At 39.8% G+C, this 25,429-nt stretch overlaps 5 protein-coding genes across 10 annotated transcripts in view; 2 read left to right on the forward strand and 3 right to left on the reverse strand.

The window, feature by feature from the left end:
• LOC149691580 (tetraspanin-14-like) overlaps positions 1 to 9,538 on the forward strand; it is a 118,661-nt gene extending 109,123 nt beyond the window's left edge. For all 4 annotated transcript variants that reach the window (XM_089868916.1, XM_089868917.1, XM_089868919.1 and 1 more), the window contains 3 exons: positions 5,255 to 5,758; positions 5,843 to 6,151; positions 6,232 to 9,538. In XM_089868916.1, coding sequence (XP_089725042.1) covers positions 5,945 to 6,151; positions 6,232 to 7,197 — 1,173 coding nt within the window. In that variant the 5' untranslated portion in view covers positions 5,255 to 5,758; positions 5,843 to 5,944 and the 3' untranslated portion in view covers positions 7,198 to 9,538. The remainder of the gene's footprint in view (positions 1 to 5,254; positions 5,759 to 5,842; positions 6,152 to 6,231) is intronic.
• Positions 1 to 15,379, reverse strand: part of LOC149691582 (uncharacterized) — a 120,553-nt gene extending 105,174 nt beyond the window's left edge. The window contains exons 1-9 of the mRNA XM_089868899.1: positions 15,195 to 15,379; positions 15,051 to 15,136; positions 14,779 to 14,982; positions 14,607 to 14,713; positions 14,402 to 14,540; positions 12,516 to 12,636; positions 12,370 to 12,455; positions 11,517 to 11,701; positions 11,349 to 11,411 (exon numbers count right to left, since the gene is read on the reverse strand). Of these exons, the coding sequence (XP_089725025.1) occupies positions 11,349 to 11,411; positions 11,517 to 11,701; positions 12,370 to 12,455; positions 12,516 to 12,636; positions 14,402 to 14,540; positions 14,607 to 14,713; positions 14,779 to 14,982; positions 15,051 to 15,136; positions 15,195 to 15,379 (1,176 nt within the window). The remainder of the gene's footprint in view (positions 1 to 11,348; positions 11,412 to 11,516; positions 11,702 to 12,369; positions 12,456 to 12,515; positions 12,637 to 14,401; positions 14,541 to 14,606; positions 14,714 to 14,778; positions 14,983 to 15,050; positions 15,137 to 15,194) is intronic.
• LOC149691586 (uncharacterized) lies at positions 7,369 to 15,400 on the forward strand. Its single transcript, XM_089868936.1, has 2 exons — positions 7,369 to 7,500; positions 12,209 to 15,400. Exons 1-2 carry the CDS (start codon positions 7,381 to 7,383, stop codon positions 12,395 to 12,397), a joined length of 309 nt encoding a protein of 102 aa, XP_089725062.1. The 5' UTR covers positions 7,369 to 7,380; the 3' UTR covers positions 12,398 to 15,400.
• Positions 15,401 to 17,005: 1,605 nt separating this feature from the next.
• On the reverse strand, positions 17,006 to 23,921 carry LOC149691587 (sphingomyelin phosphodiesterase). Of its 3 annotated transcripts, none has more exons than XM_089868901.1 (12): positions 23,758 to 23,921; positions 21,284 to 21,467; positions 19,808 to 20,002; positions 19,260 to 19,424; positions 18,960 to 19,187; positions 18,716 to 18,885; positions 18,545 to 18,655; positions 18,319 to 18,487; positions 18,156 to 18,238; positions 17,904 to 18,087; positions 17,641 to 17,831; positions 17,006 to 17,312 (listed from the first exon to the last, which is right to left on the reverse strand). In XM_089868901.1, exons 2-12 carry the CDS (start codon positions 21,446 to 21,448, stop codon positions 17,192 to 17,194), a joined length of 1,782 nt encoding a protein of 593 aa, XP_089725027.1. In that variant the 5' UTR covers positions 21,449 to 21,467; positions 23,758 to 23,921; the 3' UTR covers positions 17,006 to 17,191. The 3 variants fall into 3 exon arrangements, with proteins under 3 accessions (XP_089725027.1, XP_089725029.1, XP_089725028.1); XM_089868903.1 differs by lacking the exon at positions 23,758 to 23,921 and adding an exon at positions 22,402 to 22,581; XM_089868902.1 differs by lacking the exon at positions 23,758 to 23,921 and adding an exon at positions 22,398 to 22,581.
• A 354-nt stretch (positions 23,922 to 24,275) lies between these two features.
• Pop4 (ribonuclease P/MRP subunit POP4) lies at positions 24,276 to 25,394 on the reverse strand. Its single transcript, XM_089868930.1, has 3 exons — positions 25,343 to 25,394; positions 24,780 to 25,302; positions 24,276 to 24,714 (listed from the first exon to the last, which is right to left on the reverse strand). Exons 2-3 carry the CDS (start codon positions 25,041 to 25,043, stop codon positions 24,343 to 24,345), a joined length of 636 nt encoding a protein of 211 aa, XP_089725056.1. The 5' UTR covers positions 25,044 to 25,302; positions 25,343 to 25,394; the 3' UTR covers positions 24,276 to 24,342.
• Positions 25,395 to 25,429: the final 35 nt, after the last annotated feature.

Below are 25,429 nucleotides of genomic sequence, written 5' to 3' on the forward strand. Positions count from 1 at the left end.
CTCGTAACATGTTTGCCGATCCCCAAGTCCAGTGTTGCCAGACCGTACAGTCAAGACATAGCGGAGAGAAAGGGTAGCAGTTTAGTTTGAATTATACGTACAGAGAAACAAACTTCCAGGGGCACGCCTCTATAATGGAGGCAGCCCAAGCTCATTGAATGTCAGAGGCTAGCCAACTCGGTCATACCTCTAGCGGTGTCTCCTGACGTGAGAGAAATTATCTAGTATGGATTGGAGGCTTGCCCCTGGAAGTTTGTTTCCTTGCATGTAATATTCCTATTGGTCAATTAGTACTTGACCAACTTGTCTCTGAGAGGGCCTGACAACACTGCACATTTTAGTTTAAGCTTAGAGAAAGAGGCGGAATTTTAGTGGAAACTATATCTTGTTCGTGCATTCCTTTTCCAAATTTTCCTGTCCCTTATAGGGTTTATAAGGTCCGTGAAAGATCCCACCCATTCCATTAACAGTTGTCAAAAACCATTTTGTCACTCGCTTAGTATAAAAGCACGCAATCTCAATGCACCGTGACGTCACTATTTTGGGATGCAAAAATTTTAAAAATGCCATTGCAGCGGATTACTTTTGTTTATTGAAGCCGAACACAGAATAACATCGCAAATGGACCTAAAATTGTTGACTATTTGCTATCGGAGAAACAACAACGAAAAAAAAAATAAACAATGAACTCGTAACGATTTTAGAATTGCCAAAATGTGGGCGCCTTTTTTCTTGAACCCCAATTTCTCCGATCGAACTGAAATTGATCCGACGAAGTTGCAAAACAACATTTGTTTGTGCTTGTTTTTTTTTTTTGCGGGAATCACTCGCTACACGAGTAAGGTTATTTATCCCTTCTTCGTACAAATGGATTGGAAAATAAAGTACTTGTCCTGGGAATTTGTAGAGCTTGCTTACTTACTCTTTGGGTAAGTTGTAAAGAACTAACTCAATCGAATTTGGTTGGTTATTTTTAACACCTCGGGAACGTTATTGAAAATAATTAATTAAGGCCGAATTTTGTTTTAAATTATATACCATACTGTAACCATAGCATAAGTTCATAAGGTATGTTCCTTCCATAAGTTTGTCACTGGTAACTTAGAAACTGGAGCTTATCATGGAGTGAAGGAGGTAGGTCATAGATTCGAGGTAAAGCGAGGGAGGCCTGGTTTTGGCGCTGTCAAAGGCTTAGTACAGACTAAATAGGACCTAGATGGATGTCCTGCAAAACTAACCAACCGAGTGTAGGACTTCAATTCTCGCTTGTCGTTCTGCTAGAATTAGCTCGAGCTGTAACTCTCTCAGAAGCATTACGAGGTATAGGTAGTGTCATACTTATGGAAGGAACATATCTTATAAACTTATGACCATAGATACGTTTTTCTTGTAAGTTATCTTATGTCTTTGCTGGGTCCAGGAATAAAGGGTAAAATATCCCCACGTCTGTTCCAGCTCAATTTAAAAGGACACCACCAAAAATGCATAATTCAAGGGGATTCGCCTCGAAAAGGATATGAGAGTGACACCTCGAGAAAAATGTTTTTCTTACCATATAGACCATTTCGGAAATACTTGCAGAAAAACCAACATACAGGGACTAGGCCGCCATTGGGGTATTTTCACTGGCCAGAGTTCACTTCACGCGGAAGGCTAGCCAACTCGCACTGCATGCCTCTAACGGTGCTCTTTGACGCAAGTGAGAATACCCCAATGGCGGCATCGCCCTCTTTGTGTTGGTTTGTCTGTATGTAATTTCCGAAATGGTCTATAGGCTTAGGCCATAGCGAAACAAGCCGCTAGGGATATGGAAAGATCTATACACAATTTTGTAGATATGTTTTTTCTTTGGATTCTAAAGTTGGACAGAATTTTAAACCCTGGACTATTCGGTATTCGCCTAGTCCCGAGAGATTATTTAACGAATCCCTAATGAAGGGATAGTCACTTAACACGACTCATAATACATTAGAGAAAATTATTTTAGCAGACGAATTATCGTTATCATTTTTGCAAAAAAAGCTTCTTCAATGTTTCAAGGTTAAATTTTAATATTCGTTACTTTGTATCTCCGTAATCAATAAAATGAATGCGCTCTCTTTTATTGCAAATGGTTACTATGGGAGATGAAGAAATGTTTTTCAAAAGAAAAGGCCGGGATAAGGTTTTCTAGGTCGAAAGTGCCCCGTAGAGAACACATTAGCAGTACGCAACACAATACAAACCCCCCTCCCAACTTTTAGGCCTAACTTCAATACCGTTTCTGAAATAAAGCAGACTATAATATATTTTAGCGTGTTATAAACTTAAGTAAAACGAATTAAGTACTCGTATTCTTCTCGACGACTTATCGTTGAAGCGGGAAAGAAAAAAAAAAATGGAAAATTAATGGCGCGAACTTGAACTACATAAAAGCGTCGAAGCTTACCCCTTCTTTAAGTAAGCAGTCCATCAATTGAAGTATACCTTAATCGTCTTATAAGACTTTAAAACGTGAGACTCTCATGCAAATTAATGTTTTCCTCGCATATACACAGCGTGTTTCTGATAAGTCTGCCATGAATTAAGAGGGGCTGTTCTTTGAGTCGAAAAAGGATAACTTCTACATCCATTTTGCAGTCCGGGTCACTGTTTTCAAGTTGAGATTGGATGGTGTATTTTAGCTATGACCCCTTTATATTTAGAAGTAGGAAGGATGAACGGTTAGTATTTACTTCAGTCCGACTCATAGACCACCCAGTATAGAGCCCCTCCCTCCAACACGTAACGAAAAGTTTAAAATATCTTATTGGCCTCTTCTTTCATACCCCCCCCCCCCCGGTACCGTGGAAGGGGGTCCGGGACTTTGACGCTCGCCTAGATATTACTCTGTTCTCCATTCCTACTTCAAAAATTAAATCTATCCCTGATTTAGTTAAGAAACTGATTTAAACAATGATTAATTTATAATTTAATTAAGGGGTAATTTTCCCTAAAACACTTATCAAATCATAACTCGAAAAAATTGTGGCCCTTGTGGTAAAATGGAGATAGAAGTTAAAATCGTTCGTCCACCTTAATTTATGGCAGACTTATCAGAAACACCCTGCATACTTGCGCACTTAGAGACGAGTTATACGGTAACAGCTGGTTTGCCTCGTAAACACGCGCCCCGTGGCCTGTACCTTCGGAGAAGGGGGGGGGGTCGAAGTGGTAGGGGTCTGACTGGCTATTAAGACGCTATCGATTCATCGTGAAATATACATCCCCTTCTTAATCCACGACCTCGAAACCATAAACCACTTTTTCTTTATTCATTCCAACCCCTTTAATGGACCAAATCCCCAAAATTTCCGTGGACATCGTCTTAAAGGGGCTAGGTAGACTTTTCCGTTTAAAATATTTACGAGCTTTTTGCTTCTAGGGATTTATGTGTCCATTACCCAAATTAAAAGAGCCCGTATACCAAAATAGATAGATCAGATGACATTTGAGAAATTTATAATAAATATTTAAGTGGATTGACTACCTTTCTTAGATTCTATGGACCAGACTCGTAGGGATTGTTTATATAGGTATAGTCTCGTGAACGTAAACGCGTACGTCTATGATTGTGTCCCTATATATATAGATATAGGTTTTAACTTCGTATCATAAGTTTATAAGATATGTTCATACAATAAGTATGACACTACCTATAATTCGTAATGCTAGAGACTTACTTACTGGGAGCTAGTTAGCGAGAATCAACCTTATTCCCTTTCGCCGGAAGTTAGGCTTAGCTCGGGATTCATGGGGGTGAGTAACGGGAAGAAATTGGTCTGTCGTCCGCTACAGTACATATTTTTGGCTTATGTAGCAGACGACAGACGAATTTCTTCCCATTACTCACCCCCATGAATCCCGAGCTAAGCCTAACTTCCGGCGAAAGGGAATAAGGTGGATTGAAGTACTACACTCGGTTAGTTTTGCAGGACTTCCTATTTAGTCTGCATTACTAAGCCTTTGACAGCGCCAAAACCAGGCAGGGGTCGCTCTACCTCGAATCTATGACCTACCTCCTTCACTTCATGACAAGCTCCAGTTTGTAACCATTGACAAACTTGCGGCCAACATATCTTCTGAACTTATGTTCGTATCAATAAGCGATGTGTTCTCTCGACAGAGAAGAAAATTTTGTCGTTGCTACGCGACCGTTTTTCCGCGAGACGTATAGAATGTAGAAGAACGAAGAGGGTGGTAAGGACGGTTTGGTTTGGCGTTGCCGAGGATACGCCCAAATACGTCTACCCACTCGTGAGATAGAGAGTTAATCCCTCTTCCCGCGCGGAAAACCCAGAGTTCTGACACTCCAAAGTGGATCGAGGTAGCAATACCGATATGTTATTGCTAATTTCGTATGTTTTTCTTGTACTGCATGGACCACCGGCCGTTTAAAAGGAACCCTGTCGTATTTAGTATCTTTGGATAGGGGGTATCAATACATCAAATGATTTCACCGTATCTTTTATAAAATCAAGAGTTTTGAGACTGACAATGAAAGAAGTGGGGAAGCAAATTATTTCAGTCAACAAATCAAGTCTCCAGTCGTATTCAATAGGAGGCTTGCCCAAATAGAGTGAAGACAATGTTCTCTAGAGGTAGAGCGACGAACGGAGGGAATGGTGGTGTTATATTCGCTTGGCTGCCTTCCTTCCTCGTATCAGCTGTTTTACCCGACATAATTTGTCGAGCTGGCTTCAATTAGAGAGAGGAGAGAGAGAGATTCTCTTCCCCCGTCCGCTTGGGGCCGCTTTTATTAATTAATGGCGATGCGGTGCAGGCCTAAAATTGCTAGAGACAAATATTAAGAGTCATCGTAGCAAAATGCTTAAGTTATGTTCCATAATTTCATAAGATATGTTCCATAAGATTGTCACTGGTTACAAACTGGAGCTTGTCGTGAAGTGGCGTAGTTCATAGATTCGAGGTAAAGCGAGGGAGGCCTGGTGAGGTGCTGTCAAAGGCTAAAAACACACTAAATAGGAAGATGGACAAAATTAACCGAGTGTAGCTACTCAATTCTCGCTTGTCGTTCTCGAACTAGCTCGAGCTGTAAGTCTCTAGCATTACGAAGTATAGGAAGCGTCATACTTTTGGAATATATCTTATAAACTTATGGTTATATATATGAAGGAGCAAGGGGATTAAAGGTCAAACGTATCTTAATTTACACCGATTTCAAGAAATATTTTTGGAATGACAATGCGTTCTTTATTTGTTTTGGTTGTTGTAGGTATACGTCGGGGTGATTCCGCTTTCAGTTCGGGTGTGTATACAAGGACAGTCCAGGGAGCGATAGGCTTCGGCTTGAAGGTCTCGGGTGCGTCATTTGATTGTAATGAGTAGTTCGGGCGCGGGCACGTCTCAGCGGAGTCGCCGGACGCAGTCTCTATCGAGCACGGTCACTTCTCTGGACTTTCACCATTTCAAGCTGGTCACCAATTCGTTTCTGGAGTCTTGCTGCCCGGAATCGGTCAGCAGTCGCTGGCAGTTCCTAGAAGAGATGTGACTCTCGAGGGAGCGCAAGACGACTAGCCAACCAGTTCCAGATCAGCGTGAAGCGCGACTCCCGACCACCGCCTCCTCGGGAGCCTCCCAACGACCTCCCTGTCCTCCGAGAAGGTCATCGTCTCAACCAGCATCGACCCCGGAGCCAGGGCCGGCCGCCGTCGAGGCGCCCCTGTCTCCCCACGAACAGCCCACCGGACAATTAGAAGAATCCCCCGCGGCCGATCAGGTAATTACACCTGATATCATTAATTATTTGGCCAGTTAATTAACAAATTATTATTAATGGTCTGTGTATGAATTATTTATTTAGGAGGTGTGCGTGGCTGGGGGCATCGTGGCCTCTAGCTCGGGGGCATTGCTTTCGGGCCAATCTTGTTCGGCGGTGGTGGAGTCGGATCTGTCACCTTCCTCCATGTTTCTTCACAAAGCTATGAGGTATTATAGGCTATGGATCTACTCGTGTAACCTCGTTCTGCTGGTCAGCGTCATGGTTTTTGTCGCTCTCGCGTCTTGGGCTCTGGCCGATTACCATATGGCCCTCTTCCCCTCCGTTCGCTTCCATCAGCCCACCTTCGTATACGCCTACGCCGCCCTCGTCCTACAAGGAGGTATCTTGCAGGTAAATCAATTTTCTCTAAACCGCGATGGCCTTGCTTTACTCTGGTGAATGGTATCATTTATTTATCCGTGAATAATTAGGCGATCGGATGTGTGGGGGCGTTGAAGATGAACGAGAAGATGTTAAACTCTTATTGGTCACTGATGCTGGCGTTGTTGGTGGGTGACCTGGTGGTGGGCGTCGTCTGGATCTTCCGTTATCAGAATTTAACTTCCGGTTTGGGCGGCGAGTTGCGGTCGCGTTTGCGGGAAGACTACGGCAACGACCAACGATACCAAGTGCTGTGGGATAAGGTCCAGCGCGAGTCGCGTTGTTGCGGCGTGTACGGCCCTTCGGACTACGTCAATTCCACGTGGATGACGCGCGCCCAGGCCGACGGTTCGAAACAAGCCGTGCCGCGCAGCTGCTGCATGGCCGTTTGGGACCCCCGGCAACGAGAATACGTCCCCCCCAACGTGACGGCTTGCGTGACGGACGCCAACGACGAGACGTTGGTGCATCAAAACGGCTGTTTGGAACCGGTTCACCGCTGGTTGCAGCGCAACGCCGACATCTTAGCCGTCATCGGCTTTTGCGTCATCGCCTTCCTCAAGATCTGTTTTCTGGCCATCTTGCGCTACGAAATTCGCGAAATGATTCAAAAGATCAAGATCCTGAAAGGACTCGACGACCAGTCCATGGTCAACGCCGGAATGATACCCGGCTTCGATCAAACTTACATTCCAAAATCGCAGCCCGGCGGAGGCACTAACGTTTTCGGTGATAACCCCGGAGCCCTCAATCACCGAAATCACCCTCCTCCGCCACCTCCACCGCCACCTCAACCTCAACCGCCAACCCCTGTGCAAACACCAAACCCCGAACCTCCAACTAAGAGTAGCGGCCCCAATCACCATCAACGCGTCTATAATAACAATCTTCCGGAGGACGGCAAAGACTGCCTCTTGTCGAAATCGGCCAACGGTAACAATAACGATACTCCTTTAGCGCCTTCCAGAGAAATCTCCGCCGAGCGCGACAACTACGGTAGTAATAGTCCCGTTTAACCAACAAACCCCCCTCCAACCCCAACCCCCAAGTATTCTTCCGTTGGTACAACCAAAACCAACAACGTCAACCTCGAAAGACATAACTTTGTCCACTCGATATTCGAGACTAAAATTACGAGAGAGAACTTTATCAAAAAAAATAAATAAATAAAGAGAAACAAAGGAGAGATTGCGCGAAATATGAGTTCCGTTTCATTCCGAGCCTCCCCAAAACAAAATGGCCGACGCGTCAAGAGAAAAAAAAAAATAAAACAAAATGGCCCCGAGCGGATACAATACGAGGAAAGTCCTCTAGAGTCGGTAAGAGGGCCTAAAAAGGCTTAGTTTTACTTTATCTACTGATGGGTTTTATTCATTTTTTCTTTCTTTATTTCTTCTTCGGTTATACGGTTCCTTCTAAACTATCTTAACTATATCATTCTTGATAATTAACTAACTATAAGCCCGTGCTTTCCTTTCCATACGTTTTATTTTGTTTCATCACTAAGCCTACAAAAATACGCCTACCCTTTTAAAAATATGTCGAGGTGGTACATCGAAAAATGAAAACAATTAAAAATTTCAGAGCCGTTCGTAATTAACTAATTAACTAATTATCTATATAAAAAACAATCCATTGCCTTCAATCAAGTGCCCACGCGTTAAACAAAAACAGAAACAAAAGCTTCGCTTATCGTTCGTTAAAAATTATTATACGTTCTCAGAACACCAACAACAACAACAACAAAGGGGGGCTCTCCCCCCTCCTGACAGGGGAGGGGTTAAATAATATTAAAGATAAAAGTAAAAGTAAACAGAATGGGATTTTGAAAATAAGTGAACAAAAACGTAATTTAATTTTGAGTCTCTCTCTCTACGTCATGGAATGATATTAGGTTTAGATCGATATAGAAATTAATAACAAAAATTAGTGACAAAATAATATATACAGTTGAGATAAATAAATAAATAAACAAAATAAATAATCCGAGCTAAAATTTTTGATATAGCCAAATATATTAAATAAATAAATAAATAAATAAATAAACGAATAGGTATTTAGGAATATTAAAAGAAATAAATAAATATTTTTATTTTAGGCTACCCTTATCCGAGTTAAAAACGAACCACTTAGCGAAGCTACCTTCCGCTTATTTATCACCACGTGACCCTACAATATTTCCCTATATATATATACTAATTAAGAAGTATTATTATTAACGTTAGTAAATTTTCTAAACAAGTAAATAAATAAATAAATAAATAACTAAATAAACAAAAACAAACAGGTATAGCCCAAAACATATAAGATTAAAACTTCCTCTTTTCCTACAATATCGAAATTAACCAATTACATACATCTATACATATATATCTAATTGAGATTAATTAAATTTCGGTAGAACCAATAAGGCCTTTGAGTGGTGATTATTGGTCTATTAATTACAGTTTATATTAATATAGAGTGCCTCCTCTAACGGAAAAAATAAATAAATAAATATTCTATGAAAATTATAAACAAACAAAAAATATATAGAGAGATACAAAAGCTATATTATACATTTTTGTGTCACGCGCGCGCTCAGATACCCGTAAACAAACAAACAAACATACGTATACGTAGTTGTAAACAAAAAGGTTTTTTCACATATATTATTCTAATGAAAAATTGTCGAAGCGTTCAATATTATGGAAAAAGAGAGAAAGGAGTTACGTTTACGTCACTCTCTTTAATGATGACGTCGTCGAAGTCTCGAAGACTCTTTGATGACGTCATAATAAATTAAAACAAAACGAAAAAGAGATGCGCTTCCCGTCCTATTTTTAAAATCGCGCCGACGTTTGCCGTACAAGTTGTAACATTTTTTTTCCCCAGTTCAACTTGCTTGCAACAAAAAAGAAAAGGAACTTATAACGTGTAAGTCGCCTAAATGAATATCCAATCGGTGATATCTTACATACATATATATATATTAATTAAAAGGGTGGTGGCAAAACTTAAAGGGTTTGAATATTTCGAAGACTTGTCTCGGTATTTTTCTGAATACATTGTACAGAAATGTATAAATTAAAATTTAAAAAAAAAGTTAACAAACAAAATGGAGCCCGTCTCTACCGTGAGAACAACAAAATCTTAAAAAAAAAAATCGTTTCCTTCGATTTGAATTAATTCATTATTGGTATATTGGGTATCGATTATATATGATTTTAAATGATGATGACGAAATGGATGTATTTGTGTAAATATTTATCGACGAGACAACAAAACAAACAACAACATATTATCTCGTTTTAATTTTTTTTTTCTGTTCGGGTTTCCTCGGATATTAAACAAGCGAAATGCATTTTCTTTAATAAATTCTCGCTATTTCTTACCAGGGATAGATGTAATTTTAGAAGTAGGAATGGAGAACGGTTAGTATTTACTCCAGTATAGAGCGTAGTCTCCCCTCCAACACGTAACGAAAATTTTAAATTATCTTATTGGCTCACTTAAACTAAGTTTTGATGACGTTGCTGACGGGGACGGAGAAAAAATACGTAATTCCTTTTTACCTCTGTCGCTATGACCCCCATCCCGGAAAAAGGGATCCGGGACTTTGACGCGCGCCCAGATATAACTCTGTTCTCCATTCCTACTTCTAAAATTAGATCTATCACTGCTCTTTCTTATCAGAAACACCCTGTATCTTTTCAACTAACACCGCATCTCTAACTTTCGAAGCAAGCCAAGTAGGCCAAATTTCTTTATCAAAGCTTTATTTTCTTCTACTCTAACCTTTAACCTCTCCTTCTCAACGCATTTCTCTGAACTTTATTTTTGTCTACTAGCCTAACATTTACCTTATTTTTTGCTAATCATTCTTTGGTACGATCTTTATAGTTGTAGGGATTACTAGCGAGAAACGCCTAACATGTTGTCTAAATAGACAATATTCCCGGGGTGAAATGAATGAATAAACAGAGCTGAAGTCATCAGTGACAGGTTGTCAGGTTCAAAGAGAACTCACGTCTCTCTTTTTACTTCATTCTGGGAAACACTCCCCACTATTTTGGGACCTTTTATCTGTGAGTCAGTTTAAAGGCCGACTTCCACCGAAAAGGATTCTAACGAACTGAAAACCGAGCATCGAGACCAACAATGAAGCGACCGTGCCGATTTTCGAATCCCCGCTGGGGTAAAAGATGGAAGGGTTCTAGCTAACTGAAAGCCGTGCAATGTGATTCTAGCGAACTGAAGATGAACAATAGAGAATTTCCTTCAGGGGAAAGCAAAAATTCGAGAGGAAATAAATTTAAAAGGATTTCTATTGTTCATCTTCAGTTCGCTAGAACCACATTGCACGGCTTTCAGTTAGTGAGAACGCTTCCAACTTTTGACCCAGCGGGGCTTCGAAAATCGGCACGGTCGCTCCATTGTTAGTCTCAATGCTCGGTTTTCAGTTCGTTAGAATCCTTTTCGCTGGAAGTCGGCCTTTAAGCCCAATTGTACTTCCATGTGGACTCAAAATGGCAGACCCGTACTTTGTCACCGAAATAATAGACACCGCAAAGGGACCTTCGCAAAAAGAATAAAAACCCACCACTAACACAACACAAGGGAGGAGGTGCTGCTCATTGACAACACGGTTCGACTCGTCTAAATAGAAATGGCGATACCTAGTTCCGAAACTGATTGACATCAGGACGATGTCAGGGAAAATAGAATGACGGATTCAACGATAAGAATGGTTATAAAAAGAGTATTATTTTGTTATAGCCTCAAAAGACAACAATAGAAGAAAATACCGGAAGCGGACGCCGGAAATCAAAATCAGTTTCGGGATAATATGAAATGATCGCGCGGTCTTATTCCATTATTCGTTCCATTAAGTTTTAATAAACCCTTCTATTCACCGCTTAATTAAAAACTAAATTCGAAATAGATTAAGTCGAAGTTATTGCCCCTTTTTTATACGTAGTTTTCAGGCTAGGATTGATATAATTTACACCAAGACTCGAGGCTATGCTGCACTTTTTTCCCAGGCCTATGTAGATTGGCCTCTTGGTGTAAATGGTATCATGGATCCCCTAGTCTTAAAACCATGTATTAGATTCTATTTTCGGTACCGTTTTGACTTAACTTCGGCTTACTCTACTTTCGTAAGTGAAAACGTTTCGTGGCCTACCTGATCAAGTCGTTGGTCCATCGTTGCAACTATGTCGACGTTAGAAGCGCCGACAACGACGGGCTACATCCGCAAAAGCGGAAATGGAGAAAGAGAGAGTGAGAGAGAGAGGAAAAAAAGGATTGTTAAAGAATGAAATTGAAAGGTTTTGGAACAAGGCATTTTTACCATTCTTTCTCCTCGCGTTTTCCAACTTTTCGTTTCCGCTTCATTCGAGTTCGATGAAGAAGTCCCGGTATTAGTTCCGGTGGACGATCCATTTCCCGCATCAGAACCGGAAGTGGAAGAGATTCGATTGAAGTGGACGGCGATTCTAGCGGCCATCCGAGCGTTATTAGCAACCAAAATTGCATCTGATAACGCGAAGTTAAAGAAGACTTCGATATTTACTAATAATACTAAGATACTTTTTTGTTACTGACAACTCTGCCAAATATTAAACGGTGTATTCTTAGGGTCAAACTAAGTTGAAAGTATCAAAGAACATGCTGGGGTCTACAACAATTATTAGTAACAGAGATCTGGGCTCCCAAACACTGAATATGATTTATCAGTCTTCAATCTAAGAACTTGACAGTATCTTTATCCAGCAAAAGTGTATTATTAAATGGTCAAGTAAAGCTAATTATTCCACTCGTGTGGCTATTTCCTTGTCCTTGTTTTAATCCTCCTTAACTAAATGTTTTAGACCCCATCCATGTTCTTTCACACTTTAAACTCAGTTTGACCCTAAGAACACACCCCTTTAATTTATGACAGACTTTTCAAAAACACCCTGTATATTTCTAATTATTTCGAGTTGAAACGTTTCTTCGTTTGGCCCATAGCGACAATACCTTATTGGATTTTGTTTTTGACAGGCAACCAACGAGCTAAGTGTCAGAAGATGGAAGCTAGGGATTACCTTGGCAACCGTAACACCCCCTCCCAGCCTTGAACCGTCAACGATGGATAAGCTGCCACATTGTATGTACAATTTTACTATCTTTGTCGCTCGCGCTCTTGGCAGTTTAAAGGATACTCAGTTCTTGAGAAATTCCTCCGGTTAGTTTGTTGACTAAAGAGAGAACGTAAGGCGTCACGTCCTTACCACGAACTCCTTCAGACCTTTAAAGATACGTCATTAGAGGAAATACTTTAATATCCGAAGCGTAAATATAAACGTACTTGGCTTTGGATAAGGCTTCAATTATAGCCTCTTCAATAACTTGGCCCTTGTCCTGACTCGAAACGGGGATAGGGACGGCTAATAATATTCCCGAATTCAAACCTAAAGAGTCCCGGGCAGCTATAAGCATTTTAAGAAAATATTTTAAAATAAATTACCAAAAATTTCGTTCGGAACTTTTGATATCATCAGGGATAGATTTAATTTTAGAAGTAGGAATGGAGAACGGTTAGTATTTACTTCAGTCCTACTCATAGACCATCCAGTATAGAGCCCCTCCCTCTAACACGTAACGAAAAGTTTAAATTATCTTATTGGCTCACATAAACTACGTTTTTATGACGTTGCTGACGGGAACGGGGGCGAAAAATACGTAATTCCATTTTAACCCTGTCGCTATGACCCGCCTCTTCTTTCATGCCCCCCCCCGTCCCGAGGAAGGGGGTCCGGGACTTTGACGCGCGCCTAGATTACTCTGTTCTCCATTCCTACTTCTAAAATTAAATCTATCCCTGATATTATAAAAGTATAAGAAACAAAATTTTCTGGATAGCAGAATCCCCCCAAAAATATATATATATTGTCCCTAAATTGTCCGTACAATCGGTAAACCCGGGGTTATTCCTTTTCCCTTAGTAAAAAAAAAGGAGGTATCAGAATGTTTGCTCTGGGCATAACATTCCTCAATGGACGGCGATCCGTTGGGGAGGGGGGTAAGAGGTCAATACGGTTCCCCCTGGGGCTGCCCTTCGTAACGACCCTTGGCCCCTGAAAAAGAGAGGGACCAAGTTCTCTTTAATCCTCAATAAATTCCACGAGAGTACTACTCCCATGCTCCAATGTCCTCCTCTGACAGGGTGCACAAACCCCCTCTTCTTCTCTTTTTTTCTGTTCATCCCGGATTTTTCTCGGCGCTCTGAATTTATCGGCAGAAAGAGATTTCTTCGCTCGCAAAATGGATCTATATTATTTGCCCGGCATTTTTCTTCTTTCCATCTCCGAGAACGCGAGGGGTCGGACGGAAGTTAGCACTCTTGAACCCGTTAGCTTAGCTATACCTGAAGGCATAAGTTTATCATGCCTCTAAGTAGAGATATGGCTGCTACTCCTATGGCAATAGTGTTTGTCTGGCTCCATTTAATGAAACCCTATACTCTCTCCGTATCATTTATCACCTCGACTTCAATACAAAATTGTACCGCCTAGCCTAGCGTTTCTTTTATCCCTTTTAGAATGTTTCAGGACTGAAACCGCCTCTATCTCACGAGAGAGAGGGGGGGATTGGGGTTGCTTAAGTAAAATTCGTTCCCCCCCCCCAATGCCTGCCTATACAAAACGTAAAAATCTCCTTTATTCCATTGGATGATTTTTTTCACATGACCCATTTAGTAATCGTCTCGACCGCTTGGTGGCTGCACTGCGGCAGGAATTTCAAAATTTTCTCTCTTCGGATCTTAGCGCTATACGAGTTCTGACGTCTCAGTGGCCTGCGGAAGATGCCCAGTTGTAACCCATATTTGTGTACTTAGAGGCATGATAAACTTATGCTGAAGGGGTTTTAAGAACTGTGTCCCACCTCTTTCTTCGTCGTTGAACCTTTACATTTTTATTTCTGGTTATAAATATTTGGGAGCTTTATCCTGATGGTCTAGAGACGCTACCAATGATGCTAGAGAAATTTTCGAAGCAATTGGATAGCCCACTCGAACGTATAACTTATATCTTTTTCTTTCGAAATGTATGAAATTTTCCCCCATTCTTCTTTTCTTTTGGTATCTGATACATTTGGTATATGGAATCCGTGTTCTCTTTTAATGGTGTCTTTTAGACTATATATTGTATAGAATTCTATTCGAAATCAATCAATTGGTGGGGGTGTTTTTACCAATTAGTTGGGCTGCCTCTGCGGGTGTACTGAGATAGGCGGGTGCACCGTGTCCACTACGGGCTGTAAAGAAAGCCGGGAAATCCCTGGTGACGTGTTCACCCTCCCGCAAAACGGCCACGCAAACTCCCTCTGTCTCCTATACCGACAAAAGAAGTGATGCCCAATTATTTTAGATAAAAGGAATAGGTTGGTACTCGCTTACCAAGTACTCGAGAGTTCTACCGATATCCAAAATGGATTTGACACCCGCTGACACGACTGTCACTGGTGTCCTCCCTAATTCTCGTAAGTCAGCGCTGATATCCATGCCTGAAGGTAAATTAATTGTTATTAAAACGAGCTCTACACCTTGAGCGTAAGTTCAAAGACTCAACTGTTCTGAGCGTCACGGTGGACACCGCCTATTCCTCCAGTTGCGAATATTTTTATACCGCTCAAATGGGCGGCGATCATGGTAGCCGATACGGTCGTACCACCGTTTAACCCTTTGCTTAGGACGTACGGTAGATCTCTCCGGGAAACCTTACTGGCCTTTCTTTGACCATTGGCCAGTTCCTCGAGCTCCCTTTCGTTCAAACCTGAAATTATCCCCACCGTCAGACGAATAAGGAAACATATAGTAATTGAAAGCAATTGACTTACTTACCAACTCTTATCTTTCCATTGAGGACAGCTATGGTAGCCGGGACACATTTTTCTTCCCTGAGGACACCCTCAACCTCTTTGGCGACCCTAAATAGATTAATGTCACCACTAGTCACTCCTGGTAAGTACTTGGTATAGAACGTACTGTAGGTTATCGGGGTATGGCATTCCGTGAGTAATGATGGTGCTTTCTAGTGCCACTATCGGTTTCCGGTTCTTCAGGGCCCATTCTACTTCTTGGCTTACTTTCAAAAGATCAGTCGTGAAGTGTTTTGACCATTGACCTATCCATTTCTTGCCTTGTCTCCTCGTAGAAATCCTTCTCAACATTTTAGTCCGATCAAATACAAACTCTCAATTTTCTTATCGCTTCGCAAAGTAAAATAGCTTCGATAAGAAATTGAAAATGTAGACGGAACCTGTTTTGAACTTCTCCTAAACAATCTCCTACATGAAAAGAGGAAATTTTTGGAATTGTATAGATACACTTTATTGACGTTTTGCTACAAAACTAACAACATGGAATGTACCCTCTGGTCCCTGGCAATACAATGTCTGTTCGAACACTCAATAGTCGGTACCCGATTGAAGAAATTTCAGAGTCAACTTTTATTTCTTTATAGAATTCCCTTATCGGTCGTTTCTCCCCCCTCTACATTACGCTATAAAAGAATTTATACCAATCTCACGCGAATATTGATCGCAACGTTTATCTATGGGATATGCTTAAATGTTATTCGTAAAATTCAATTCATGATTGTGCGCTTGCTGTCTGGTTTTTATTGGGGCACGTCGGACTTGAATTTGGGTCAATGGTTGTTGAGAGAGAGAGATAGACCCGGTCGGTCTTTTAAATAACAACGCCGCTGTTATCGTTGACTGGCTGATATTAAAACTCGTTTTATTCTGTCGAAATGAGGCTTAAGGATTTTAAATGTACCTCCAAGAGGAAACCAAACCGAGCGGTGTCTCTCCCTAGTGGTGCCTCAATCAATACCCGGATAAACTATAGTCTAGGTGTCGACACTTTCTAATAGAGTACTTTTCTGCCGCACTTTTCAAATTTAAAGGGACTCTAAAGAAGGCATCGGCAGGTGGGTAAAATTATTCGAATACGTCATAGCAGAAGGGGATAATAGAAGAAGGATGACACTCTGTAGATCCTCTTAATGCTTCAGTTATGTAACATGATTCTTCCCTGGCTCATGCATGTACCTTTTTGTTTGCTCTCCCGCTCATCAAACTTCAGATGGGATTCTATAACTGTTTGGTACTAAATCCTCGGCAATCAATCCACCAACCTCGATTGTCTTGACGTTGGACAAAAATTAATCTACAAGGGCAGGCGCCTTGGCAAATAGTTAAGCGCTAATAGAGTAATGATGAGGGAACTATTTATCGCGGTTCAGTTGATGTTGGGAAGAATCATATTACAAATACCCGGCCGCTTTGTGGTACACTTCTCTCGAAGAGAAGTATTATATACTTCTGGTCATAGGCACGTACGTGACTGAGGGAAAGCGTGGTTCAAAGAAACTTAGTTCATTTTATTTCGAAAACTACCAACCACTTCGGAGGAATAGAGTAATGTCAGTTTTACGTATGCAAACGTCATACCCTTCTATCTCTTAGCTCAGTGTCATCCCCCCCTACCAGGCGCGTACAGTATCCCCTCTTACAATAGCACGCCTAGAGGGAGGGATACACCGTCTACTCCCCTCTCTACCGACACTACTCTATTGTTGTTGTAATCTCAAGAAAAACAAGGACTAAATGTAAATCCCACTCAATGTGGAGTCTTTGGATCTTGGCGGCACGTCACGTGGAGTGGTGCCTGTGACGTATTTAATAATTTTTACCCACCCGCCACTGCCTTCTTTACCATCCCTTTAATCTGTATATATCTACGTAAAGACACTTCACGCTTCACGTGATACAAAGTAACATTCGACAATGTTTCATTAATGATTTATTTATATGAATAAATTAGTGACAAACAACAAATCAAATAAATACGTGCGAAAGTAATTTACAGTTGATAAAAAAAATATAGATTATAGAATTTATACAAAAAATATATAGTAGGAAATGTTCCAAATGGAGATTTTTTAAATTGTTTTCTAGATTTGTACTTGCGCTAGTTTAATCCTCTAAACAAAGATAGGGGTCGTTTGAACGGGCACTTTTCAGGTCGCAAATCAAGTCGGCTTTGCAACTATCCTCGCATTGTTTCCTCTCGAAGGTACTTTTCATAGTGTACATGCTGCAACATGAGAAACATTGGTTAATTAATTTACCTTTGACCCTAGTTTAGTCATAAGTTTATAAGTAATGTTCCATAAGTATGACACTTCCTATACATCGTTATGCTACAAGTGTCTAGCAGAACGACAAGCGAGAATTGAAGTACTACACTCGGTTGGTTTTGCAGTCCATCTTATTATTATTTAGTCTATACTAAGCCAAAACCAGGCGTCGCTTTACCACGAATCTATGACCTAAGTCACTCACTTCATGACGAGCTCCAGTTTGTAACCAGTGACAAACTTATGGAGGAACATATCTTATGAACTTATGATTTAATTAATTACCTGTAAAATGACTGAAAGAGATTATCGTCCTCTTGAAATTTGTCCACGACTTTGCCCCATTCTTCAGGTTGCAATGAGTCCATGTTGTAAAGATCTTTAGCGGAATAAGCTCGGTTCCATTCCGGAATACACTCGGGTTTCGCGTTTGCTTCCGTCAAGTTCATAAAAAACGTCTCGTGGTCCAAAATTGCCTAAAAACAAATAAAAAATCTTTAAAAAAATTTTTGCGATCAAGGTCACCATCCATGACCTTGACTACTGACCCTGGTGCTTCCGGGATAGTTTCCGTCGACGGTAAATATTCGGTAACTTGGGTTGACTCCACCGAACGTGGTGACACTGGGTGTTATGTAAGCTACGTTAGTCGCCCGTTTTCCGTCGTAGAATAATTCAAATTCGTCGAAATGAGTGTGACCGTAGAATTGAGCCATGATTGTGCTTTCAAATCTGTCATACAGTGAGAGAGAGTTAATGACCTTGCTAATATTAATTAACTATAATGACGCGACAAATACCTGTTAATAATTCTATAGAAATTTTCACTCCATACTTTGACGCAATCGTATTTTCCGGGAGGGATGTGTGAAATAATATGAACCTATTATAGGAAGTATATTGTAATACGAGGAAGTTGTTTAAAGTGGTTCCGGATGGAAGTCGAGTGACTGTGATGTATACCTTTTCGCCGGCTTGTTCCGCCTTGAGTAGTTCCTCTACCAACCATGATAATTGGTTTGCCGGATCGGTTGAGTTTAGTAGAAGCCACCAGTTCATGCTATTGCAGTAATTAGAGTTGATAGCGATGATTCTGAATCCTTTTTGAATCTTAACCGAATAAAATCCGCCCCTGTAATATAATGGTCAATTATTTAATCTTAAGGTCCAGACCAGGCTGACCACTTACCTCTGAAGGGTTTGTTCCGCGCTTTTAGGTAACCAAGTTCCCCAATGTTCGACCAATTTATTGTACAACCAGGATATGTCGAACTTTCCTTTTACTTCCGGTGGTGGAAAACTGTTCACATTATTATTATTAATTACTAAAACTATAAGGTCAGTTCGTTGGTCATCTAACCTGTTGACTGGTACCGTCTCGTGGTTTCCAATAGAGGGGTAAACAGGGATGTCCTTGAACTTGCTTTTAAGTAAATCATTGACCACCTCGATGATATGTAAATTTTCTTCCCGGCTAGAGTTCCAAATATCGTGAGGCGGAACATCCCCAGTCCATACAACGTAATCAATCTAATTGATTTTGCGTTCAATTAAGTTAAGTTTAAGTTTAACGCGTAATGATTTTTATCTTAGGATGTATGTACCTTATGGTTGGCCACGATATAATCTAACATATTTTCAAGTGTGGTCATCGGAGTGTCACAATCGTGGTAATCTCCCCATTTTCCCGCCTTTTTCTCATCGGGGGTCGCACTTCCATCCCCTTTTCGACAGCACAAGGGTTCATTGCATTGGTTATTAGTACCTTCTTCATAGTTAGGATCGTAATGGATGTCTGTCAGATGCAACACTTTTAAAACAGGGGATCCGGCCTTTAAAACGAAAGGTTTAAGTTAAACTAAACTTCTAATCTGGTTCGAATTTGTTGAAAAATCTTGTTATACCTTGGGTTTCGGTACGGGTACAACAGGGGGTTTAGGTGCGTCCGGTAATGGGACTGTCCAGTTATGGAATGGGTTTATAACAGGAGCGCATTTCCTGCCCAGTAATACCCCGCATATTTCATCCGATTCTAAAGTGGCTTGATCTAAGACGTAAAGTACTTGGTCCTATATGGGGTGGAGGTTATTACGTTAAAAGTACTTGCGGGTGAAAAAGAGACCATAAGTTATGTTCCGTCCATAAGTTTGTCACTGGTAACTTAGAAACTGGAGCTTGTCATGAAGTGATTGAGGTAGGTCATAGATTCGAGGTAAAGCGAAGACGCCTGGTGAGGCGCTGTCATAGGCTTAGTAAGTTCAGACTAAATAGGACCTAGATGGAAGTCCTGCAAAACTAACTAACCCGAGTGTAGTACTTCAATTCTCGCTTTTCGTTCTCCCTCGAACTAGCTCCAGCTGTAAGTCTCTCAGTAGCATTACGAAGTATAGGTAGTGTCATACTTATGGTAGGAACATATCACTTATAAACTTATGATGAGACGAGTATTTACTTTGAAGACATCTACTACGCCGTCGCAAACTCGTGGTGTAAAAATATTCAACGTCTTGCATATTGTGACGATATAACCCGCGATCTCTTCCTCTGTTTTCCCCGTTTCCAGAAAAGACTTCAACATACTGACCGCGAATTTGCAAGTAGTGCAAGTTGTACTTGTTGTCTTACCATATTTAACATCATTGATGGCCTAACACGTAATTAATTATTACATTTTAATTCTTAGAGATACATAAAAACATTTTATTTAAATAAATAAATAAGAATGAATTGAAAGTCATTCCACAAGGATATGTCAACATCAATTTTAAAACTTTCTCTCCCGATGAATGAATGAATGTATTAGTAGGATCTTGTAAACATTCATCCTTAGGCTTTAGTTAATAACAAAACAGAGGATATTTGGGAATGAGATTGGGGTCCAGTTCTCGTTTCGTTTCATTCTTATTCAATTTTTCAATAACGTTTATTTAACGGACTATATAGTTGGGCGGATACCGTATACACTTAAACACATATTCAAGAAGTTGGTGGCCGCCTAAACTAACACGCGGAACGAATACCGCCACTACTGAACTCCTTTTAACAAAAGACATAGGTCCACTATAATTAACTGGAAGTTAACAAATGTGGATGTGGTAGCCTTGCGGATTATAATGGATGGTTGGTTTTTGATATTTTCGATTTAATCTACAATTAAATACAGTGTGTTCCAGAAAAGGGTGAGGACCGAAGTACATACAAGTGGGATGGGATGGTTCTATGGGGAATCAATTTTGAGTCGAAAAATGTATGTAATTTCTTTGGTCATTTTGCCCTAAGGGACGCCGTTTACAAGTTATGATTGGATCAGTGTTTTAGGGATGACCCCTTTATTAAATTATAAATCACTGTATTTCATTTTGTTACTTAACTTTAAGGGGTCGTCCCTGACTCCCTAAAACACTCCATCCAATTATAACTTGTTTAAGGGTGTCCCTTGGGTCAAAATGGCGATAGAAGTTGCAACATTTTCGACTCAAAATAGGGAACTAACAGTTCTGACCCTGAAACGTCACACCCTTCTATCTCTTACTGGAGTTTCATCCCCCCTAACGGTTGGAAACAGTATTCTAAGCGCAAAAATGCCAACCAGAGAGGGGCTGCGTGACGTCAGACTATCTCTTCCCCCTAGCCAGCTGTTAGCTCCGTCCATCTCACTGTACGTCGGTCCTACTATTACCCTCCCTTTTTGGGAACACACTGTATTTGCCCATTTCGGTTTTGGACAATATGTCTGAGTAGCTAGCTAAACGGGGTCGGGTTAATTGTTGTTGCGCTTTTGTTAACGGGCTGACGTTTCGGTATCGCTTTCGCGACTATCCTCGAAGCGTGACGTCATTTTGTACAGTACCACTCCCACGCGAGTAATAATTTCTTTTAAAAATACTTAATAGGGCAATATTCATTATAGATTGTTATCAATTCTTACCCCTTTAACATTCAATACTCGGAAAACGTAAGACATCATTTTAGGAATGAAGGCTTGATCTTTCCCAAGTTCTCTGATGTCCCTATTGGACGAGACACCACCTTGTACCGCGGCCATAACCACCAGTACCAGAATGGTCAGCTCTTTAATCGAGGTCATCGTCATCGTTATTGTTAATTGGACGCTATAAATAATTATTTAATGGAATTAATAAGGATTTATAGAATTTGAGCGCCTTTGTTTTACGCGCTAAATAAGGGCGGCCGCTCATAGACTATACAGGAGACCCAGTGAACTATAAAATCCTCTTTTTTTCGAACTTGTCCTATATTATACTATAATTTCTTGAAACGTCCCATAAAATCCTATATTTTTAGCTTTGTAAAAAGTTAATAAGGATTTATAGTCTTTGAGCGCCTTTGTTACACGCTAAATAAGGGCGACCGCTCATAGACTATACGATAATTCCTATAAAATTATACTACTTTTTTTCGAACCTGTCCTATATTATCCTATAATTTCATGAAAGGTCCTATAAAATCTATATTTTCGAACCCCTCCTATATTATCCTATAATTTCGTGAAAGGCTCTATAAAATCCGATATTTTTGGCTTAGTTTACAATTTCATTAAGTTCCTCATTTCAAACTTCAAAGTAAAACCAAATTTCTTATGTTTTGAGATTTATTAGGCCTACAGGTTTAACCCAAGAATAGTATTATATTTAATCCTATATTTTCCTATAAAAACATATTTTCGTCCCATAAAATCCTATAATTCCGGGGAAAAATAAAATCCTTTCTTTCTTAACTATAAGTAATTTAAATTTTTTGGCTGGGCTCAATGAGAAAGTCTAACTAATTAAACACAATATTTAATTTTCAAACAAAATTAATGAGTATTATATAACATTTGAGCGCCTTGGCTCGCGCAAAATAAGGGCATGCAGTTGCTCATAAATTATCTCTTAACTAATCAAATAAAAATTGGTGCCAAAATAGCGACCCTAGAGATCAAATTTCGTCAAAAACAAAAATTTTATCTGTTTATGAAAAATCAAAAATTTCAAATTTTGATTTCTTAATTCATATCGTTATGCTTTAAATTTACTCACTTACTTGTAAATAAGGATGTATCTTTAACGTTAAAAGAACAATATTTTTCCCGCAAAAAGTGTTGTAAACGCGTTCAGGAACGCGGATAAACTTTTGGGGAAAACTATATTATATTTAGTTTCGAACTTGACACTGGCCCAGAGAAAGTGACTAATTTCCCTGTTGTTACGAGTATTTTTATGGCTCTATATAACAGAAACCAATTTGACGTCAAAGGGGGAAACTAAACCGCCCCCTTTTTTGTCCCCCCTCTTGTAAAATATGAAAAATCAGCGTTTTTTGGGAGGAAAAATTATTTCAAAAATACTTCAGATTATAATCCCATATCAGTTATACCATGAAGTATTGTACCAACCGATACTAGAAGTAAATAAGCATAGAAATGATACTGGTGCGAAAATGTTTACGTAGCTCGTTTCCCAGTATTGAAAGACTATTGGTATTTGGTGAACAAAGACAATGATTGCATAGAAGAATGACAAGTAGTTTAGTTAGAACTTTGAGTATCGTGATTCAATCACCAGTGGCGTCTTAATAGCATTACTTTGTCTATTATGTAAGGTCCACTTACATAATAGACTTATGGTATTACATATTAACAGAAGGGGATTATAGAAGAAGGATGACACTCTGTATCATCTTAATACTTTAGTTATATAACATGATTCTTCCCAGGCTCATGCAAGCACCTTTTTGTTTGCTCATTAAACTTCAGCTGGGTATCCATCGCACCATGGGGTGAATTCAATAACTGTTTGGTACTAAATCCTCAGCGCAATAGAGTAATGATGAGGGAACTATTTTTCGCGTATATTTATAGTAACCTTGCTCCAAATGAAAAATGATGTTGGGAAGAAGAATGTTACATTTACCCCGGCCGCTTTGTGGTGGTACACTTCTCTCGAAGAGAAATAAAATATATACTTCTGATATTACATATGTTAGTGGGGGTCCCTAGCCAAGTAAGTGTCCATCTTAATTACTTGCCACTAAGTGTCCACTGTGAGAAAGGGGGAATCATTTTCTCTATCCATGGTTTAACTTCGGAGTAATTATTTAATTTCTAGTTCCCCCACAATTTAAACCACAATAGATAACACTATCACTTAACCTTGTTGAACAATGAAACAATTTAAACACAAGTCGTACGATCATGATGTGACGCGATAAACAACCGAAACTTAGTAACTTATATCTGATGACTTATTAACCTTGAGAAGGGATTAAATACGATTAACTATCATGCTAGTTAGTGTCCAACGTATAAGATAGCTTCTCGTGCGCGTACTTATAGGTAAAGGCAAATGGCCTGCGTTTAGATAAGATTGTAAAATCAAGTACAGTAAAAGTCAATCCTACCTTAGTCAGATGACATTCGTCCGTTATATTCTGGTAATAATGTAAGGCGAGAAAGAAGATTTAAAGACGTCTTCAACCGTTACTACTCTGTTAAAGAAGTAACTGTACGTACACACTGCGACCGCCGTTAAGTCGTTTAGTTGACTCGGTGTAGAATTTAGGGAGGGAGGGTTGACAGTATATCCCCAGTTTTTGTAAGAAGGAGAAGGCCAACTATCTTACAGTAGGTTATTAAGATACTCTCTAAGAGGCAAGGCGAGCTTTGAGTCTAAGGGGATGGTGCCCGTCCGAGTCCCTCTCTTCGCCACCACAAGTCAATGACCTTGAGTTGTGTACCAGACAAATCATGATGTTATAACGGAATTTTTATTATTATTTCCCTAATCGAAAGTTCTTTCGCCTTATTTGAAAACTTAAAATAGATTTTAAACTTTCTTCCTCCGATATTATATATTTAATTATATCTTTTAAATTAAACGCTAATTACCAAAGTTTAATTGTAATTTATGAAAATGAGCTTGTTTTTATATTTTTTAATTTTTATTGAGACGTTTATGAATACAAAACAAAATACATTATTTATTTTCAAAGTTTGTTAAGTTGTTTAGCTTTAAATTTAACTTTCATTCTTTCAGCTGCTTGAAATCCAAAATTATCTCCGTATATTTTAACCATTTTACCTTTGAACTCAAAGGCGAATATGTTGCCCTTCTTAGGAATGGTGATGATTTTGTCATTGTGGGTTAGTAACTGGAAAGTGTTTCTAGTTTCCCGTACAACTAAACCTCGTTGACCTTTCATGGTGGAGCAGTTTGAAGAAGCTACAACCAAATAGCATCCGTGGTAATCGGCCTTCATTAACTTCGGGTATAATTGATTTTTGTCTCCGTTGAAATCGCCCAAAATTTGTTCCATGTATTCCTTCCACATCAGATGAATTGGGTAAAATTCTGCAAACTTTATATATAAAGTTCCAAAGAAACGTTAATGGGTTACGTGTTGTTTGTGTTGTTGTATTTTACCTTTAAACTGTCTTTAGGGAGATTATAAAGGGACTTCTTAACACTATTTTTCAAATTATATTTCTTGGGATTTGACTTTTTCTTTTCAATTTTAGACGTTCCAGGTTCTAAGGTGAAGGTATAAACGTTTAGGCCCGATTCTTCCAGGCTTTTTTTCGGTATTGTTTTCTCTAGAAACGTATCTACGAATTTCCCGGGAACATTCTTAATCCCGATTTCGGGCGCCAAATGGCTCACCCCCGCTGGCAGTTTTTCCTCTTCCATTCTCTCCGTTTGAATAAACCGCGCTTAATACGTCACGGGCGGTCAGGAGGGTGGGAGGGAGGAAGGCTAGACTAAACCGAGGCTTAGCAACTATGGATAGATCGAAGTTCTCTTTCCACGAAATTTCTACCGTCTTAGAAAGAGAAGTAGAAATAATAATGGTTTCGAAGGAAGTCTATTTCCTACGAAAAATGTTTATGGGATGATATTCCCAGAAAAACAGAACGCGCGCGCATTCAACACGCACGAGGAGGTATACCTTGGAAGAGGGAAGTAACTTCCCTCTTCCAAGGGTATACTTGACGTCACATACGCGCCTTTAAGTTTTATGTTATTAAAGCGTAGCGTACAACTCCATCTGTATTTCTCGCTTTTTTCCCTCCATT

Source organism: Phalangium opilio, unplaced genomic scaffold (assembly GCF_054372755.1).
Source record: "Phalangium opilio isolate 3A_F unplaced genomic scaffold, DU_Popi_V2 ptg000025l_1, whole genome shotgun sequence".
In the NCBI taxonomy this organism is placed as follows: domain Eukaryota; kingdom Metazoa; phylum Arthropoda; class Arachnida; order Opiliones; family Phalangiidae; genus Phalangium; species Phalangium opilio.